The 21,427-nt window shown below is 44.9% G+C and overlaps 1 protein-coding gene across 1 annotated transcript in view; it reads left to right on the forward strand.

Moving 5' to 3' along the window:
- MYO5B (myosin VB) overlaps positions 1-21,427 on the forward strand; it is a 404,810-nt gene that overhangs the window by 108,338 nt on the left and 275,045 nt on the right. Inside the window, exons 2-4 of the mRNA XM_014593958.3 lie at positions 4,380-4,490; positions 13,341-13,512; positions 15,493-15,637. Coding sequence (XP_014449444.1) covers positions 4,380-4,490; positions 13,341-13,512; positions 15,493-15,637 — 428 coding nt within the window. The remainder of the gene's footprint in view (positions 1-4,379; positions 4,491-13,340; positions 13,513-15,492; positions 15,638-21,427) is intronic.

Raw genomic sequence — 21,427 nt, forward strand, 5'->3', positions numbered from 1 at the left:
GTCCTAATGCAGCAGCTGTGGTGTGTTGGCCTCCAAGTAGGCTGGCCAGGGCATTTTGTTTCATTGGATGGTAACAGGTAAGGTCTAATTAACTGCCACGTAAATGAATTAAACCTCATTAGAATGGGGTGTTAGGATGCTGAGTAACATCATAGTTTTGTTATATGTACTAGTGATTCTGCTTACTTTCCAGATTTATCCCCTCTTGGGGATGCAGGAGGGCTTAAATGAGGTTTTAATGTTAATCCCTGTGCTCTGCCTTTTGGGATTTCTTATTAAACATGGATGTTTGGATACTATGGGTGAGGGCTTCTACAGCTAGGAAAATGTGTGTTGGGAGGTTTCACATTTCTTCTCAGCTTGCAGTAAACAATCTGTATTGAGAGGACTTCCCCCTCTTACTACTTGCCCCCCACTTGCCTTCCCCCCAATCTTCCCAGGGCTGTATTTCCATGGATACCAAGAACTTTCAGGATCTCGCATGTTGATATAAATATGCAAAATCTTATTTTCAAGTGTTCTTTAATCCCTTGTCCAAAGCTCTGCTGAGATTTCTGCTTGCACATTTCTCTTTAGCCCTAAAAGCAGTCTTGGTTTCACACCCCTGGACTGGTCCTCCTGTCAGTCCCCATGTTCTGGCAAGGAGGGTTCCTTTGTACCTGTTTGTGTCTAGGTAACTTTACCCCGATGTGGAGTGACTTGTGCCAGCACAGGGCAATGTGTTGTGTGTCGAGACAAGCTGCACTGGTATAAGGGTGAGAACACGCAGCCTCTGTAGGGAACTCAGACTAACAGAGAAGGTTGCAAAAGGGTCCTCTCATTTGTACAGATTATAGCTGCATATTGTGCATGTTCGCTGCTTTTCCTGGCTTCTCCTAGAATATATCCATTTAAATTGGAGGTCTTGCTCCTTAGCTTCAGGCTGCAATGGACAGCTCTGTTCCTTGGACAGGATGGGAGGTTAGTGTCACAAAAGTAAAGCTTCTTGCTGGAAGGGATGGGACTTTTTTTTTAGTCTATTAGTCCCAGAGTAAATTCCCTCAGGAACTGAAGTCCATCTCGGCCACTATTGCCTTCTGCTCCCGGTGTGAGCTTCAGCCTGACTTTTCTAACATGCATGGGATAGCGTGTGGAGTTAAAGAAAAATCCCCCAAAGCATAAGCTTCCTCAACACCAAATATTCCTCGCAGATGCCAGTCCCCCAGGAGGAGAGGAGGAGTGAGCCACAGGTGAGGGATACACATTAGCTGTTATGTAATGTCTGGTTACTGCAGGGATGAGGTCTGTATGGGAACTGAACAGAAATTTGATGCTCTCGGGGAGCCATCAGAGTAGCAATCCCATCTCTGGTCTGTCCTATAGATCGCTGCACTGCCAGGAGTCCTTGCAGTGGGGTAGCTCTGCTGAGATCAGGCACTGCAGCGTTTGGCATGGCCGGGAGTTTCTTACTTGAAATCGTGCAGGGAGTGCCCACTGAAGGTTTGTTGAGCATGTTAAGTATATAATAAAGCCTCAGGTACTTGGAAAATTTTTGGTGTCTGCCAGGCATAATCAGAAATTTTTGGCAAGCTTCAGCTCCCAGTCCCCCATTCTGTGAAATCATATAATGTGCCTTTGCCCTGCTTAGGATAACTGGATGTAGGAAGGGAAGAAGCCAGGCTCCCACTGCTGAGAACTGGGCAGCGCGTGGGGTGGGGGTGGTTGAAATAGCGAGTGCTGCTTTTTCCACCCAACCAAGCAACCTGAATTTCCTCCATCTCTTCCATGTTGTACTCTGTTTCCTAATAACACCATTGCACATATAGGCAAATGTTTGGCTGCAGTTGAAAGACCAAGGACTCTCACTTCCAAATTCCCTCCTTCACCTGGCTTCATTTGTCATCTGCAGTTCCTGAGTTTTGGTTTGGGCTTGGAAGTGGAAAGGCCAAATAGCCACTAGAAAGGCTGAGTTCATTGTAGTCCCCTTCTACTTGGTTAAAACCAGTAAACACTGAGCAACTTGCAGGAGAGCTCGAGTGTCTGAGAACAAAGCAGGCTGGTGGGGCAGAGGGTCATGGCCCCCTTCCATGTTCTCCTGACAAAAGCTCCAGCCACGCGAGCTTCAAAGCAAGATGGTGCTCACAGGACACTTGCAGATGTTTGAAATCATGAGCACTGGGCTTCACTGTAGTTGGAGCTGCCAGATTTGAATGCAAGGGAACAGTAGTTAGACCTGAATAAGTATACTGGTGGGGAAGGAGATTATGGCAGGCTCTGGGCTGAGAAGGAATTGGGGAGTGGGTTAGTGGCTGGGAGCCACTAGGCAGTGGGGAGATGGATTGGAGGAGGAACTGCAGAGTTCATGCTGGAAAGGCATTTTGCTTGGTACTTGTGCCCTGGGGAAGGGGCCAGAGCTGCGCTGCCACAACGAGGATTGGGCCCTTGTGGCTGCTCTGCCACATGCCAACATCTTACAAACTGCGGTTGTGGATGTGTATGGCACTGCCCAAAAACGTTACTGACCCTGCTTCAATCAGTTACTGGGTTTGATATGCTTTTACCCAGAATTTATTCTGTAATATATTTTGGCTTTTAATTTGGGATTCCCAAATCTCTTCATTCTTTTGATGTCAGCAAATACTTGTGAAAACTCTCATTGCCCTTTGTGTTGGTCCCTGACCCTTGCAGCCTGCTACTGATCTTGGCTACTCTGCTAAGGCAAATGAGAGAAGTTAGTGCTAATTACTGGTGTGGGTGCCAGAAAAGGGATTTGTATTTTGAGCAGAGAGCTCCTTGAAGTAAAAAAATTAATCCTCTTTTGAGAGATGATGTTTTGTTACAGCTCTTGGAATTAGTGTTGTGTTGGGTGTTATATGTTTTTTTTACATTGCTGCAAACATGTTTAAGCACCTTCTTATCTCAAATTCTTACAGCTGTGTAATGATGAAGCCATTAACAAATTAATGAAATGCTGTATTATTTGGAAACATTTAAAAAATATGTACCTGCTTAGCTGGTGTTGAAGATCTTTGTTCCTCAAAAGGCATACTTTGCATTTAAAAGCAATCCCTTTTCATTTGTTTTTGGGTCTTAAAGTTCTTGTCTAAGGACTGGGTCAGTGTTTTTGAAGGCCTAGCCTGAAACGTGGTCAATAAAACTAAATTTGGAGTCTATAAGAAGGTTGAATATACTGCATTTTCTCGCAGACCGCATGCACAAGACATAATGCACACCTTATTTTTGAAAGGCAGAATGAAGGGAAAAAAAAGAGAATTCCTTGTAGTAAGTAACTGAGTAACAGCACCCAGGGAATTGAGCTTGCTTATTGTTTTGTTCCCTGCCGGTTTCAGTGGATCTTATTTTTGGTTTAACTTGGCAAAGAGCAGAAATTACTCTTAGCATTTTTCTCTCGTATTATGTATACTTTGATTTCTAGCAGCTCTTTTGGGCGGGGGGAGGGGAAGCAGATGTTGTATGTGAGAAAATACTGTAGTTATGTATCCTACTATTTTTGGTCTTGTACTTGGCAGAAAACCAGCTATAGTCCCATCTAGAAATTACCTGGTTTGTGATCAAAATTAGAGTCCATAAGCTGTTCATCCAGGTAGAAATCCACCCTGCTTCCATTGAAATAAATGGCTATAGCTTCCCCTGACTTAACAAAAGGTTCAGAGCAAGGGGCTGATCCTGGGGGAGGGAGGTGCAGGGGCATGCCCGCACCCCCCTTCAGCTGTGTGGCATGCTTGCTGCCTGCTCCCGCTTCACTGCAGGCATCTGGGTTGCCTGCAAAGTCCAAGATGTGGCTGGAGCCCCATGCTGCAGGGCATACTAAGGTACGGGGGCATCCAAGAGGGAGCAGGGATGGAAGAGGTGACCTACCTGCTGCTGTCCCCAGATGGAGGAAAGCCCTAAGCTGCTTGTGTCCTGTTCCACCTGGGGGCTGCTAAGGACAGCTGAATGGGGTGCCAGGCTCAGCAGCAGCTGGCAGGTCCCTGTTACCCATCCCTTGGTCGTCTTTTATAGGTGGGGGCTCCAGCTAATAAGGAGTGCAGGGAACAGATGCTGGAAGGGGGTGGAGGGGGCTGCCTGCTTGTCACTGCTGAACCTGGCACAGTCCAGCACCCCGTGCAGCTGTGCGCCGCAGGCCCCAGCTAGTGTTGTTCTGGGGGTAGCAGAGCAGGGCAGGGGCATCATTCCCACTTCAGGGACTCCAAAGTCCTCAGCAGCTGCTTGTGTGGCATGATCTGCCTGTGGAGGATGGTGGCTGCAGCTGCACCTGGGGCAAAAGTTGCATTTCCCGCATCTACCTCCCTCCTTTTTGAAATGGTTGGAGCCCTAGTGGGTAGATATTTCAGATGGGCATCATTTCATGATTTGTTTTCATTTTGTGTTTTTCCCAGTACACAAGGGTTTGGATTCCTGACCCTGATGAAGTCTGGAGATCAGCAGAAATTATCAAGGATTACAAAGAGGGAGACAAAAGCCTGCGCCTAAAACTTGAAGATGAAACTGTAAGTGTGTTATTGCCTTGGTGGCAGTTCAGAACTTCAGATTTATCCTCTGAATGAGCATGAATTACCACATGTTCTTGGCATATATTTTAGTCTCTTTAAATACATTCTCTTCCCACTGTGTCTGATTCTCAAAGAGATTTGTTCAAAACAAGGGTTTTCTTCTTCACAACTTGCCTTCTCTGACTCAACCCTTGAGGAAATTATGATAGTCTGTTAGTGACATCCAAATGATTTTCAAAACAGTAGGCTGTCAGAAACCCCAGATTACAACCTTGCTGCAGGATGAATTGAAAGGAGAACATGGTTTATGATGCTTATTCAAAGCCATAAGTATCAGAAATAAAAGGGAATGGAATACAGAAAGTGCCTGCCCAAGTAACAGCTCTTTTCTATGCATGCTCATATTAAAACCTTTCCGTTTTAATGCTTGTCCTATTTGCGGTGGTGCTAAGCATGACAATTATGAAACTCATTTCCTCAGAGTACTGTGGAATGAATTTCTCCAAGTCATGTTAATTTATTTCTTAGAAACTGATTGTTGCTTTCATTTTCTAGAGTACGTACATACTGAATTAGAAATAAATTGTAGTCTAAAGCTTTAAACCATTTAATGGGCTGCAACTTGGGTCTCCTGGCACATGTTTGTTTAAAATTCCTGTGGGATCTGATCCCAATAATTGTCTCCTGCCATTCCATATGTGCATCCTGTCCTTTCTACTTGCCAGTGCAAGTACAGACCAGTATCATGATCCTGGGGCTTTCCCTGCACCAGGTAGTTGAAGGTCAGGTGCCCCCAGGGGTTGGGCCAGCAATCAGCTGGTTGTCGGCGCTGGCCATGGGACCACACTGGGGTCTCAAACTGGCATATAAGTAACAGAGAGAGGGGGTGTCGAATATTGCCTTTCCAATCACAGCTCAACGAGATACTGCTGTTCTAGGTGGGCTGTTCAGTTGATGGAGCCTAGGATAAAACTTCTTGAAAGATGTGCTTGCTATCAGGGGTTGTAGTCAATGCAGTATTGGACAGATGTGTGGACAGATGAGAAATCAAGACTTGCCTGTCGAATCCTGGAACAGTTAAAGTCATTGATTCAGGCAACATAGTAAGCCTGTGTAAAAGTTCAATGAGTGTTTCATTTCAAAGCTGTTTTGACTCTTGAGTTAAAAAAATAAATAAAAAATAGCGAAATAGAAATGAAAGGCTTAGAAACAACTTTGAAATTAAATGAGGGCACTCGAAATGTTTCGAGTTTTGAAGCTGACTTGCTTGCAGCTAAACAGAAACTAAGGAGAGGGAGGGGAAGTGTGGGCAAGGACTGCTCTGATATGGGCATCTACCTCCTGATTTGATTTCCCCAGTTCTCTGATAATTTCCCCAGCTCTTCCCAGGGGGCACAGGCCCCCAGATATGTGCATGGGGTTTCATAATATCATCATAGTACTTGGGATCGGAAGGGACCTAAACAGATCATCCAGCAGGCTCAATTCATTCCCTCAGCTCTGATTGATTGCTTTCCCCCAGCTCTTCCCGGGCAGCGCAGCACCCTGCCGAGCTGTGCTGCACCTGCACCATGGTGCTGTTGCGATGCAGGTGCCGGCACAGGCCCCAATCGCTGGTGCCAGAGCCAATGATTTGCAGGGCTTTTTTTTTTTTTTTTAAAGCTCTATAATCACCAGCTGCGGAGCATGTGGATGACAGCATGCTGCTGGGGCCAGTGCCAGCACCCGAGTCTGCCCAGCGCAGCCTGCATTGAGCACCAGGAAGAACCCAGTGCTGGCCCTGGTCCCAGCTGGCAGCAGCAGCATGCTGTCATCCTGCACACGGATCCGAGGGTCTGCGCCCCCAAGAGGGCTGCAGGGCTGTGCCGGACTCTTCCCGGTGGGCGCAGGCCCCTGGATCTGCATGCAGGGTGATAGCGGGCAGCTGCTGCTGCTGGCAAGTGATATTAGTTTTGCTTTGAACAGTTTGAGGTGCAGTTTCACAAACACCTCTGTAGCTATCTCCTTGAAACATGGCAGCCTTCATGCCCTCAGAAGGGGCTACTGTCCCTGCAATTTTCATCTGAATCGGGCAACAAGTGACAAAGCTATAGACATTTTTGTGATTTTCCCATTATAGCCTATGGGCAAAATATTGAAACGTGCCAAAAGTTTCAACAAAACAGAACAGTGCTTTGAAACAGCAAAATGAAACACCGTCCGTTTGAAACGGTGCTGTTTTGCACAGCCCTACAACATACCTTGTTTTTGTATCCAGTTATTAAATGCCATGCTGATGGCTTTGTTTGAAATGTTAGAAATCTGTAAATGAAATAATCCATAGATAGGTTGTTTGGAGAGGATGAGTAACAAAGAATAATCAGGTTGATAAATCTTCTTTTCTCCCCAGCACCACCTGGGGTGATGAGGAACAATGGTCATAAGCTGATGGAGCATAGGTTTAGGTTAGAGATCAGAAGGCAATATTTTAGTTAGGGTGGCCAAAATCTGGAACCAACTTCCCAGGGAGGTGGTCCTCGCCCCTACCTTAGGCAAATTCAAGAGGAGGTTGGGCGATCACCTGTCTGGGGTCTTGTGAACCGAGCCTGTGGCAGGGGGTCAGGCTAGATGATCTGTTCAGGTCCCTCCTGACCCTAGCTACTAGGAAACTATGATGAAATGTTGTGGGGTTTTTTTTTTCACCTCAACAGAAATGACTAGAGTGCTTGTGTCAAGGATGTTGTAGTGATTTGATACATCAAGCTAGGTAATAGAGAGCAACTCTGGGAGGGAACCACTAAAACCCTGAGCTGAGAATCATAGGGAAGTTGGGCTAGAAAAGGTCTTGGGAAGCAATCTAGTCCAACCCCCTGCTTGATAGGACCATCCCTCTCCAAACGACCTCGCACATCTTGCCTCTTGAAGTACCTGGAGCTTCCAGCTCCATTCATGTGTAGCAGAGTAGTTCAGATCTCTCTGAGGACATACCCAGTCCTGTTACTCCTCAGGGGCCTTGCTGGGTGGGCCAACCAGTGAGGAGGCTTACTCCTGTTGGGTGCATTTGAGGATAGCAAGCACCTATGCACTGCTTTGCAGGGCTGGGTAGAACTTTTTTCTGTTTCATTCCACACAGCAGTGAATTTCACCTCCATTAGCGTGCAGTGATGATGAGCCTGAAGCTGCTGGGTTTCGTTAGCTGTGTGCTTTGAAACATTTGGGTTTGGTCCACAGTTATCTGGTAGGGTAGCATTTTAAGAGCTGAATCTTCCAGCAGGCCAGTTTGGTCTTGCTACTTTCTGCACCTGGCTGCTCTAAATGGTAACAAGAAGTATCTTTTTGTGAACCCCTTCATCTCTAAACCAGCGTGGTTTTTTTTTTTTTTTAATTATGGATCATTTTTTTTTTTTTTGGTTGTCCTGGGGGTTGATCTACTGCATTACTAAAATGCTTAAGAGATGCCACTTCCCCAAACTGAAAATGCTTTGAGGGCTGTGTGAATAATTCATGGCTTTTGCCAACAAATTTCTGCCCCATTGCACAGCATTTTGCTGCATTACTGAACGGGAAGCTGGAGAGCAGGAATGAGACATGCCTGATTAACCTGTTGTGCAAACAATTCTCTTTTCAGCCCAGTATAAACAAAGAGGGCGTTGCGCGACATCAGAGTGCCGGTGTCATGAGGAAAGCAACACTTCAAGTCAAGTCTGGATAGATTTATTTACAGGGTCATAAAACCGTAGAAAATAGGGACTGGAATGGACCTCAGGAGACCTAGTCCAACCCCCTTCTCAAAGCAGGACCATCCCCAACTATCTCATCCTAGCCAGGGCCTTGTTTAGCAAGGTCTTAAAAACTTGTAAGGATGGAGATTGCACCACCTCTGTTCCAGCCCATTCCAGTGCTTTAGTACCCGTCTTGTGAGTTCTTCCCAATATCCAACCTCAATTTCCTTTGCTGCAACTTGAGCCTGTTGCTCCTTGTTCTGTCATCTGCCACCACTGGGAACAGTCCAGCTCCAATCCTTTTTTGAACCCCCCTTCAGGGATTTGGAAGCTGCAATTAAATCCCCCTCAGTCTCTTTTCCAGACTGAATAAGTCCAGTTCCCTCAGCCTCAACTCAGAAGTTAAGTGCCCCAGCCCCCTAACCATTTTCCTCGCCCTTGGAAGGACTCTCCAATTTGCATACATCCTTTTGTACGTGCAGCTGGATAAAAAATATTGTGCACTCAGGTGGAAGTAGTTCACCGACTGATCTGCCTGGGGCCAGCCCCACATACAGGACAACTGCCCCTCCCTGTCCCTTCAGCCATGTGCTTTGCCCTTCTGTTGTGTGCCTAGGGACTTTCCTGTCAGCTAAATGCAAAGGGTGGAGCCAGGGGAGTGATGCATCTTATAAACTCCATCTTCTTCCTTATTTGTAGCTGAAGGAACCCCCTTTCAAATTCACTCAATAGTGACATTTATTCTGACAGTGACATGGGGAGCTTCCCCCTCTTTTCTCTGCCCCTCTTGCTCTCACCAAGACTCCCCTCCCCGCAGCAGACAGCCAGCTTTGGAGCTGCTAGCCTGTCCAGCTCTTACATCCTCCTCCTCATGTTTGTTCCTCATAACTACTGGTGAAACTACATGGAGATGACTAATATGCATGTTCAGAATAAAAAGGTCTCTCTGGCTTGCCAGCCTACTCTTTCACCTGCAAACTCGGCCTCTAAACTGTACCACTCATCTCTCTTCTTCCTAGACATCTGGCATCCTCCTATTAGTATTTTACCCATGTGCTTCCATCAGCACCACACCTGCAAGTCTTCCCCAGCCAACCTGCAGAGCTGCCTGCCTTTGCTTTGGACCACTTGATGGAAAGAACGAAAACCAGCTTTCCCTTTGCTTTGCTGCCAGCTGTGGATTATTTTTAACTATGTATTTAGTTACTGCTATTTTTGCTTCCGAGGCAGACAAACAAGAATTCCCCCAAGAGCAAGTTCAATCATTTGGGATAATTGTCAAGTCTTAGTCAGGAATTTGTAACTTAGATGAAATGAGCTGCTGGTCTTGTTGCCCAGCCTGAACTGGCACTAATTTGCTGCTCTTGTGGCTTGCCCCAGGAGAGACATGAATGATTGGACAAGGATCTGTGCCTTCCCTTGGGGCGCTCTCTGGATTGAGGAACTGGGTGATTATGGGAGAAGCTTCCATTGCTGCATATAAAGTGCTTTGGTCTCCAGTGCTTATAGTAGAGAGACTTTTTGTTCAGTCTTCAACATGTAGTTGAAACTGGTGAGCTACTTTTCCCCCTGAAACCGAGAGCACTATTTGGCTAGATAGTGCAGACAAGATTTAAAAAAAAAACAAAACAAAACCTCCAAAAAAACACATTAAGATGCTGTGTGTGTGGACATGCTCATCGTGTTTCATTCTCTCAAATGCTTTAGTGTGGTATTTTCCCTGGGATGTTGCTTGGGAATCCACTCATCTTCTCTTTGAGAAGACAGGTGAAATCCTAAACGCCCGTTTCATTCTCTGACCAGGTTTCGATGGCTGTTTCCTCCTGGTACAATGAATGAATGAAGATGAACAGCTGCTAAACTGAGATGTGGCATAATAACATTTCAGCTAAGCTTGCGTAATTTTAGTGGCTAACTTTTAGAGCTACCTGTCCCAAATCTAGTTTTGTTAGATCTGATTTGGGGCATGGATTTTTGCACCAGGGCTAGTTAGTTTGTTTGTTTGAACTGAAATCTGTCCACTTGGCTATCTTGTTACTACTCCATTTCCTGCATATCTCTTCATTTATTGACTTCTGTCTGTCGATTTAAATGTTGCTTTAGAGCAGCAGCTACAGAGCCAAGTTTGCTTCATAAATTCAACAGTCACTGTTTGTGTTCATCTCTTTTTTTTAATTGCTGGATAACATGTATGCATTTCTCCCTTTTGATGTTTCTCTTGTGAAATGTATTGCATGTCATGTAGGCCATACATGTGAAGAACCAGCTGGCTAGAAGTGCCTCTTCATCTGAGCTTTGGCTAAGTATGGAATTACATGTGCAAGCATCAGAGGAAGGCATTGACTTTAAGGGTATCTCTGAGGAAACTTGAAAGTCTTTTGCTTCTGACAGCTAACATGTATCCCCATGTATCTGGTTCCCTTTTTTAGGGGAATTTTCATTGATGCTTGGTTCCAACCAGTCTGTTCCTGACAATATTTTATGCTGTCAGTATTTTTCTAGAGCAGAGAGTTGTCAAGCATCCCATGGGAATCCTGACCTGTTCACAATCCTTATGCGGGACTGGAGATAATCTCATGAAATTTGGCTGGAGCAGTAAACATTTTTTCTAAAATGAGATTTGTAACTCAGCCTGAATGCTGTAGATGGGGCTGCTGATCCTCAGCCCAGTGAAATTGCAAAGCCTAGTGCAGTGGTTCTACCCCAGAGCCACAGCACCTTGGGATGCCACGAGATGCTTTTAAGGGTGTGTACATAGTATTAGCACTGTTAGATGAGCAAACACCTATACCTGATTTACAAAATAAAACCAGCAACTTCAAATAGGAATCCATAGTGCCAAAACCATTCTGACCTGTTGGGGGTCTTTTGTTTGGGCTAGGGACAGAAATTGCACACAAACAGGTTTAAGTAATCCGAAACTGGTTTAAACTTTTAACAGAACAGAAGGTCAGTTCACGTAAACAGAAGTTCAGTTCAAAATGGCTGAAACTGGTTTTGGATAAACCTGGCTGAACCTGGTTAGATTTAACTGATTTGGGTCAAACCGGTTTATGAAGCTTCTGTCCCAGATCCCTTCCTAGTTCAAGTTAAATCCCAGCCAGCATCCCAGCATGCTTTCTAGCCCTGGGCTGGGCTGGGCTGGCCTGTCTGCTGCAGCAGAGAAGTGTTTGAGGGGGGATGGGCAGGGACTCCCTCCCCTGCAAACCCCGGCTGGAATCTGAGCTCAGGGAGAGGGGTTAAACTTCCCTTCCCTTGAGGAAGTGGACCCCACCTGGTGCAGTCCCAGGCTCATTTGGTGTGGGAGAGTGGAGAGGAGGGTAGAAGGATTGCTAAGTGCTGGGGGAACTAGGTGCTCTGGGGCTTCCCAGCCAGGAAAGTCCACCATTTTTCAACCCTTGTCTTGAAAGCTATTTTGTTAATGTTGCCTTCCTGTTCTGGACCCTGCAGGGGTTGGGGGTGTGGGACAAGAAGAGAGGGGTTGTCAGGTGCTGGCAGGAGCTGTGCAACAACTGCTTGTGGTGCCTTGGGGACTGGGTGTCCTGAGGGTTCCCCAAGACCTCTGTTTTTTCCAGGTTCATTTGGTGTGGGGGTGGAGGGTAGCCCAGTGCTGGCAGGGTTGTGTGGCCCCCAGTTGTAGTGCCAGGGACAGTTGTGTGCGGTGGTGCCCAGCGTCTGTAGCAGGGAAATGAAATGGACAAGGTGGATTTTCAGGCAGAGATGGAAAAGCAGAGAGTTGGGTGGGAGCTGGGTGCACCCAGCCCCCCAGGTACTTCAAGCAGGCAGCCACACATACCCAGAACCTCACAACCCCCCACTTCCTGCCCCAAATGAGCCTGGGACCTTGCACACAGGGTCTTCAAGGAAGGGAAAATAACAAAATGCTTTGCAGAGCAGACGGAAAAGTGGAATTGTGGGGGATAGGAATGGGAGCACGTAGCCTGCCTGGGACCACAAGCAGGAATTATTCAACACCCCAATTCCCCCAGCACCTGGCAAGCCCTTCAGTCACACCTGTGCTCCAAATGCACCTGGGATCTGCAGCGCAGGGTCCCTGCACGGCAGTGAAATAGACAAAATAGCTTTCAGGGCAGGGGTTGAAAAGTAATGGATATTTATTTAATTAATTAAATATATAATTATTTATCTAATTAATTAAATTATTTATTTTATTTTATTTTATTTTTCGAGGTGGGGACCAAGCACTCAGCCCTCTGGGAGCCATGAGCAGGGTGCCACGCAGCCCCCCCTCACCCTGCTTTTCTGCTTGAAGTATCTGGCTACTCACCCCCTGCCCAGGTTCCCGGATTAGAAAGTGTCACATGTGTAAAGATGTGATGCCCACAGGTTTCGGGGAACAGATGCTTAAAACAGATGTTAAGTGCACTTGGCAAATATTACACCAAGAACTTCCCAAGATATTGCCTGTTTCTAAGTGCCTGACTACATCTGGAAATGCCCATGGGGGAGTGGGGAGTTGACAAAGGTATTTACAGATAAAGGAAGACAAGCCTCTTGACTTTTAATCAATGGGTTTCCTGCCCTGTTTGGAGAGAGTCAAAAACACTAGCATATGGCCAGCCATATGTTTTAATGTCATGTCCACGTTCTTCATGGAATCCCGAGCGCTGCTGTGTGTTTTGCTGCTTCTCCTCATTTCCCTGTTTGAAGAATAGTGCATTTGAGGCCATTTGAATAAAATCTGTACATGTATATCACTTGTAATTGATTAAATAGCTGATTTAAATATGGTGTTTATGGTCATTTCTATAAAAGCTGGTCATCAGGCCCTTGGTCAGGAATGTGACCCCCTATTATAACGTTGTTTGAGATGATTAGGTCAAAAACCTAACGTGCTGAAATTTACCACCCATAAAGAAATTCATCCTATATATACAGTGTACCCTTTATTTACCCTAATTCAATGCTGGGAAATCCCTCTATTCTTTTAAGTAAGTAGTATATGAATATTTGATATGCTTCTAAAGCAGTTGTCACAAAAGGGCTTGGATTCTAGTTAGGGCATTTGTGATATTGCTGTACTGAAAAATATTTTTGAGTGGAATTATTCTTGGATATTGGGTGATGAAGTGGGGGAGGAAGGGATTGGTTGGCTTGTATTTTAACTTTTTGACGGTTACTTTAGGTCTGTGAATATCCCATCGATCTCCAAGGCAGTCAATTGCCTTTCTTGCGGAATCCAGATATTTTGGTTGGAGAAAATGACCTGACAGCTCTAAGTTACCTCCATGAGCCTGCAGTACTGCATAACCTAAAAGTCAGATTCTTGGAATCAAACCACATATATACCTACTGTGGTGAGTATTAGTGTAGTCCCATCAAGTTTTGGTGATATTTTCAAACTTTAGTTTCTTATATGTTAAAGGGTGTGTGGATTTAAGTTTACATGTTTTATGGGCTAGGGACAGACATTACATACAAACTGGTTTAAACCTGTAACAGAACAGATATTCACTGCACATAAACAGGTTTCAAAATGTCTGAAACTAGTTTGAGATAAACTTGGTTGAATGTAGTATCAGACTTCACTGAGTTGGGTCAAACTGGTTTATGCAATGTCTGTCCCAAACCCCTTGCTGGTTTAAGTTAAACCAGCCTCTCCCAGCATGCTCTTTGGGCTGGGCAGGGCTCTGTTCCACAGCAGAGCTATCCCCTCCCCTCTGCTTCCTTGCTGAGGCTTGACTGCAGGCATCTGCCTGGCTTCCCTCTGATTCCCTCTCCCTCTCCCCCTCCCCTCACCACTCCCTGCTAAGAAGGGATCCCCCATTCCCTCTGCCTTACACAGACACCTCTCAGCATTAGCTAGCAGACCACATGCTGGCTATGGTCTGTGCTGTGGGAGACAGGACAGGCTTAGGGCTCTTTGGAGCTAATCAACAGGTAGATGGTAATGTCTCTCCTTCCTTGGAACAAGTTGTTTAAGTAGAGCTCGAACTAATGAGAGATCCTTTTGTTTTGGTGATGGGAGTGATAAATGCTGTGTAGACCCCTGCTGGCTCCCTTGCTGACCAGTGAGGGTGCAGGGGGGGGGGGGGAACCCCTACCTAATCAAAGCCTCCTGCCTAGGCCTGGCCACTTTCTCCACCTCCGCTCAGTATTGTGGAAGGGAAGGGAGGGCTGCTCTAGCACCCTCTGGCTTCAAGCCTGAGCTACTGCAGGCATGTGCCTGCATTTTTCTCAGACCAGAGGGGATGTCTGTGCAGTTACAAGCTGATTCAGCCTAGGCATTTTAGACTAACCTGCAAAGAATGAATCAGTTCAGGCTTTTTGAATGTCTGTCCCTAGCCATGGTCATATGTGCTTACCATGTATTCGTTTGGTCAGACAATGCCTTTGAGGGTAGGTGGTGTTTTACTGATGGGGTAATGGCAACAGAGACATACTTAGGGTAAGTCGGTATGCTTGCAACTGTCCTTCTGTCTCTTCTTCTTACTAAAGACCCCACATTTTCCTTAGTAGGTTAGAATGCCTTAGTGTTCAATTTTGAGCCTACAAAACCCAAAGGTATTTAGAGTCAAGACCTAAGATTCTATTCCATTCTCAGATTGTCTTTATTATTGCTGCATACTTAGACCCTGATGTCTTAATATGATTTTGGAACTGTTCCTCTTAATCCATGAGGATTGCCCATGAGTTGGTTCTTCTCTTGCTCCCCAGGGGTCAAATGACAGGTCATAGGCCATAATGTCATGTTCTTAAATGACTTCAATTCCAAAGCACAGTAGAATGTCTTTGTGAAAAACCTGGACTTGTATGGGAAGAGGGGAGATTTTTAATTCGGACCCTTTGCATTTCTTTACCATGATTTCTGCATTTTATTTCAATTGAGCTTAGATTTTTACAACTATATCTGGCACTTAAAAGCCACAATAAAGTCCCCTATCATTTTCGTCCCATGGAATTACAATTATATTGGTATGGTTATTTTTTTTTTTTTAAACTCAGATAAATTCTTTCTATACATTACTTGTTTGTTTTTTATTTATTTTTTGGGAGGAGGACAAATTTCCTACCAGCCCAACTTCGCATGATAGGTTTTTTTTATATCCATTTGGCCAATTATACATCCCTTTGATAGGTGAACATGAACTTCTCACCTTTTCAGCAGTACAGAACTATTTTGTTCAAGATCCAAAGAAGTGTTGATGTTCATGCCAGAAAAGTGCCCAATTTATTTATTTATTTATTTTTTTTATGGAGCTTTAAAAAAAATGGAAGCGTATAAACTGCTGACTTTGCACTCATTCTACTTTCTGAATATTTGTGTCCCTTTGAAGGGATTGTGCTTGTTGCCATCAATCCATATGAACAGTTGCCAATCTATGAGCAAGATGTCATCTATGCGTACAGCGGCCAAAACATGGGAGACATGGATCCTCACATCTTTGCGGTGGCAGAAGAAGCCTACAAGCAGATGGCCAGGTGAGTGGCATCTTGGTTCATAGGATCAGACTCAGAACTGGTGACTCATGATGGGGTCTGCCAAAAATGTATAAATTCATGGAGATCATGATCAAGTTTCTCTTCAGAAAGAAGGAAAAGATAGGCAAGGTCTAAATCTTTATCAGGCTCTTATGGGATATGAAGCCTACAAAAACTATCATGTGACTTCTGTACTATTAAAAGGGTGTAGGACCACTTTTTCCTAACCCCATCTATACCCCTATACTACTTTACTTGTTTTGTGTGGCCTTCACCTTCTCTATCTCGTTATGCAATGTGCTGTAAAAGCCTGAATACTTTCTTGTGTTCCTCGCATTTCCAAAAATGAGTATTTCCAGTATATTTTTGTCTGTTGGTAACCTAATTGGCTGCTATGTAGTGCTGTACGTTGCATCATCACTCCATGCTTGGTAGACAGTTGGCTGGTGATGACCTGGTAGGGCAGCCTGGTAATTCATGAGGCACTCAAGTATGCACAGACCTTACACAGCTGTGGTTCAAATGGGGATTGTTCTCTGTTTGCTGCTGCTTGAGCCCACCTAAGTAGGGCACAAGTGTTACCTTGAATGACCTGGAAACAAATCAGACTTGTACTGAAAATGCTGGAGTAAATACATTTTTTTTTAATTTGTATTTTTTGATTTATATATTTGATTTTGGGCCAGTTTGACCCAAAATTTGATTCTTCTGGAATGTACTGCCTAGCCCTTCTTGAGAAGCAAAGGTTTTGTTGGACTTTTCATAGAGTTATGAAAACTTCCTGTTCCTTATAATACAGTTCTGGCATCACTGCAACAAAGCAGTGAGCCTCAGATCCTGGGAGTGGGTGCAAGTCCAGTAACTTAAATGGATCTTCATCTACCTGCTCCAGCTCTGAAGTTGAGAAACTGGGTGCAGCTACATGTGTGCTTTTACTGTGGAGTTGACTAATTAGTCTACACATGAGGATGCAATAAATTAATTAGCTCCACCATAGGCTAGTAGCATCTGGGACGGTACCATCTTGCGGCAGAGTACTTCACTGCACTGAAATGAAACACGTGTGTAGATGGCGACCAGGGGTGTAAATAGTGCCTGGTCAGCACGGCCAGCCGGGGCTTGCTCCACCCCAGCTTGTATTGCTGCCAGCCCAGGCACGCATGTAGAAACGATGCCTGAGAGCAGTTGACTCTGGTACAGACTGCTCTGGAGCTTATTGCATACCTTTAATTCCCATGTAGATGCACTTACTGAGTGGTACATACCTTGGGATTACATACCTATGCCATTTCTGTCTGAGGAATGAACACATCCAAGTTTGTGTCATTATCTTGGGCCCCTAGTAGAGCATCAAAGTAAAATACTGTGGTAAAGTCGGACTTAAATCCAAGGAAAGTGAATTTTAAAGTGACAGGCTAATATAGCTAGGCGCTTAATGTCTTTGGGTGCTGTTGAGACTGCTGTAAGAAGTGGGTAGTTCTCAGCATGCTGCAGGATCAGGTCCAGTGATCTTTGTTCTCTGGTACTGCTGTAATATTTAGATGGCTTTCCCCATGGCAGTTCCTAGTAGATTCAAAACATTGTGTTGGTGTTCTTGGGTTTCATAAACTTCCATTAGTTTTATTTCTTCAGATAGAGAAAACACACTGAAATAAGGTTCTTGCTATGTATAACAGTTCTATTGAGCGCCTCTGGTATCTCTGATTTAGAAAAGCATGGTCTCTTGGAAACCACTTCTTAGAGGGATTATTTGTAAAATATCCTAATAGGTTTTTCTCTACAGTAGAATTGTTTTGACCTGTACTTACTGACCCGTGGTCAAAACCTGACATGAATGCCTGACACCCCTCAACATCTTTGATCATGATGGTAGGTGTTGAGATCATCTGTAAGGTACCATGCAGTGCTGCACAAAGATGCTTGAGTTCATTTCAGAACAGGATGTAGGACAGGAGGCACCCTGGTTGAGAATCACTGGCTTAGACTCTTGAACACTTCAGTGCAGTGGAAGAGTTAAATCCCTGAAGGTACCTGAGAGACTCCTTTCTTCTGTGGGGAAATTACCTTTGTCATATTTAAGCTTCTGTGCTTGTTCTTGCTAATTAAGTTTAATTTTAGGGATTTTTTTTTTCTACTATTCTTTGAGTCCCTGGACACTGGGGGGGTGAGGAGATAATCTTGGAAGCTCGTAGGGCAGGGGTGGGCAAAAAGCAGCCCGCTGCCCAGATGCGGCCTGCCAGGCCATTCTATCCATTCTGCAGGGTCCATAAAAAAAATTTAGAAAATTAATATTAATCTGCCCTGGGCTGCCTGTCATGCAGCCCTCAATGGTTTGCCAAAACTCAGTAAGCGGCCCTCCTCCTGAAATAATAATTGCCCACCCCTGTCATAGGGTTTATAAACTTTGGGAATGCAACAAATGGGATGGTTTCTAGAGGGAATGAAGTGGAGTACCTCCTTGGAGATGGTGATCCCCTTGGTATGTTCTTTCAGCCTGTAGAAAGAGCGGCCTCTCCTTGCAGCTCTGAGAGTCTTAATTTAGCAAAGCACTTAGTCCTGGTCAACTGAAAGCAAACACTTCCATATGCTTCCTGTTCAGATGAATATTTGCTCAGCAAGAGCGTAAGCCGTGTGTGTGTGTGTGTGTGTGTGTGTGTGTGTAACGTTGCAGACTTATTGTGTGCAGGGGGCACAACAATGAGCATGCTCTGTCTATAAATGCTGTGACTCGCTCGCTACAAGGAAAGATCTTATAAATTTATATTTTACTTTTCAAAAACAAGGTGCTTATTATATCCTGGGTTATATTGTATGCTAGAAAATATGGTAACCTATAAAGCCAGCAGTTTGGATATTAACAACCTTTTAATTGTTGTTAAGCAGGACATTGGCTGCCATGGTCCTTCTGCTTGATCTGTGACAGGGTATTATGTCCTGTGACTGTCAGGGTTGACAGTCGTTTTACTAAGAGGTTAGATTATGGATTTGCATAGGATGGTTTGAATTATCCTGCTTCAGACAGGGGTTGGACTAGGTGACCTCTGGATTCCTTCCAGCTCTACTTCTTTATGATTCTGTGATCAAGGAATGTTTTGACAAGCTAAAAGGAACTCTTAATAGTGACAGTGCTGATTTTCAGATCTTCCCGATTTGCCATAATAGTTCTTAATGCTCTGAAAAGTGTTTTGGCATTATGAGATTGCTTCCTAAGTTAAAGCAAACTAATTTTTAAGAGTCTGTGTTTCCATTCATAGAACAAATTGAGGCTGAGCCACATACCGAGCCAGGTGTAACAATAGACTAGTGACAGCTTCAGTGAAGGTCCTGCCAACATGATGAACACATAATTATACAGCTATTAAGCCTCCATGTATCTATATAAATGAAGACAGGCCCTTGCTTTTATACACGGAGTACTGGCAAATGTGGCCCTCTAGGGTAGATCTATCCAGTACAATGAAGATGTGATTGTAGTCATCATTATCAGCGATGCCGCACAGTTGAGGATGATCACTCCCATGGGTTAAATAAAGGGTTGTAAATGAGTCCATTGGCTAAGAAGGCCTATCCTAGAGCCACTGACTCTGGCAAATGTCACAGGTTGTGGTTTGTCTTGAGGGTGTTCTTGGAGGCCAGAGGAAACACTTCATGTGTCCTCTGTCATTGGCTGAGTTGGGAGTATAGCAGTTGCTTTGGTATATGAACATCAGATGTGTGCATGCAATGCCCTGGCCACTGTAACTGATGAATAATCAATGCTTCCATACTGGTGGTGTTAGCTCTTGGCACTAGATTTGACCCAATTACCTTGTTCTGGGCAGACTCAAACTTTCAGACCAGCCACGACCTCTCCATTCAATAATAGGTGAATTTTATTGATACACCGTGATGGCAGATGAGGATAATACAAACAATTCTATATCTACAAGTCCTAGAGCTGCACAAAGCCAAGGTACATCTGGCCAGTATGGGAGCTTCACTCTGTTCTCTTGAATGTCAGATGACAGCAGGCTGGAGGTTGGAAGCCGAGGCCCACCCTGCCCCAGTGAGGAAGGCGAGATGGGCTGGTGGTATGCCCTCTGTCTGTGGTGTCTGTGGGTTCCCCTCTCATCAACACGTTGCTGCTCTGAAATCCCTCCATTTTTATCTTTTTCCTTCTGTGATGACATCATCTCTGGGCATCAATGATATTCCTTTTGTTTCTCAAACTTATCACATGGATACGTCCTGGTTTGAGCTTTCTTGGTCTTCTCCTAATTTGGTCTGTTCCCCAAAACCAGAAATCCCAAGGGCTCTGCAACTAGGCACAGCGACCTGGTGCCACCTTATCTTATGTTACGGAACAGTGTGGTACATGTCTTTTTTAATTTCCAAGCCTGTGTGCCTGCTTGCTGCTTGCCTGACAGACACGATGGACCTTTAGGAGACTTTCAGAAACAGGCTTTTAGAAATCAATTAACTCTTGCCATTGCCCTGAACCATTGTTCTAATGCATATCTACTTTACCTACAAGCCAATTCCCAAAAGCAGACCTCTAAATACCACTTCCTAACCATCAGTGTTGGTGAGGAGACTGGCATTTGTGACGATCCTCCCACTTTATGCTAAGGCTTTTCAGGTGGTCCCTGTTGGTCACCCAGGCTTCACAGCCAGAGAGAAAAATTGGGATTAACAGTCTTATATAGTAGGAGCTTTGTTCAGGTCCCGATGTCGTGATCATTCAACACATGATACTGTCTTCCAGCGGCAGAGCTGGCGCATCGGATCCTATACGGGATAACCTCTTTGATGTTGGCCTTCTTTGAGAGATGGTTGCTTAGGTATGCAAAGTGTTCAACATTTTCCAGTTCCTGTCCATCAATGAGGATCTTTGCTGGGGGTGGGGGGGTGTTGATTGGCCAGAGCAGGCTGATAAAGCACCTTTGTTTTTCCATTGTTAAGGGTACCACCCTACTCAAAATGGTAGTGCCATTTCCAACGTTAATGGCAAAGGGCTTTGTAGCGGAGCCACTGCATAGGATGAAGATGGTCATCTGGTCATCATGAAGGAGTCTTAGGATGGTGATAAATTTCCCTGGGCAGCCAAAGTTAACTGTGAGGCTCTATGAAATATCTTGGCAAAGAGTCAGAGGCTTTGGTCAAATCAATAGAAGGCCTGGTGGTGTTCTCAGCATTGTTCCTGGATCTGCTGGCCTGCAAAAATCTATGTCCATGGTGCCTCTCAGTGGTCTGAAGCTGCATTGAGACTTGGGAAGGATTTCTTTGGCAAGAGGGAGCAGTAGGTTCAGCAGAATTCTTCCCAGTGATGGAGAGGAGGGGGGCAATACCTCGATAGTTTCCACAGAGACACTTGTCACCATTTTGAGAGAGGGAGATAATATTGGCTTTCCTTAGTTCAGTGGGAATTTTCTCAGTGGTCCAGATTTTAAGAAACAGTGTGTAGAGCTTGTTGTCATGGTTTCCTCACCAATGTTGAAGACCTCTGCTGGTATGCCATCTGGCCAGATGCCAGACTGACCTTACCACCATGGGAGACCTACTAGAAGTACAAGATTCCTGATGGTGTTGCTCTGAGGGTCATTGGTACACGCAAGCCTCTCAACCTTGTCAAGATGGCAGTCAACGGAGAAGTGTAATTGTAGTACGAGTAGTCACAACTGTGAAGAAATGTTGACAAGAATTTGTCACAATTGGAGAATGTACCCATGGTGTAGACAGCTTGACAACAGCCTGGTTTGAAGCCCAGTTCCTGGCATCTTCAGTGTTATAGTTATTATCTGTGCCTGCTGG

The sequence above is a fragment of the Alligator mississippiensis genome, chromosome 3 (genome assembly GCF_030867095.1).
Source record: "Alligator mississippiensis isolate rAllMis1 chromosome 3, rAllMis1, whole genome shotgun sequence".
Classification (NCBI taxonomy): Eukaryota; Metazoa; Chordata; order Crocodylia; family Alligatoridae; genus Alligator; species Alligator mississippiensis.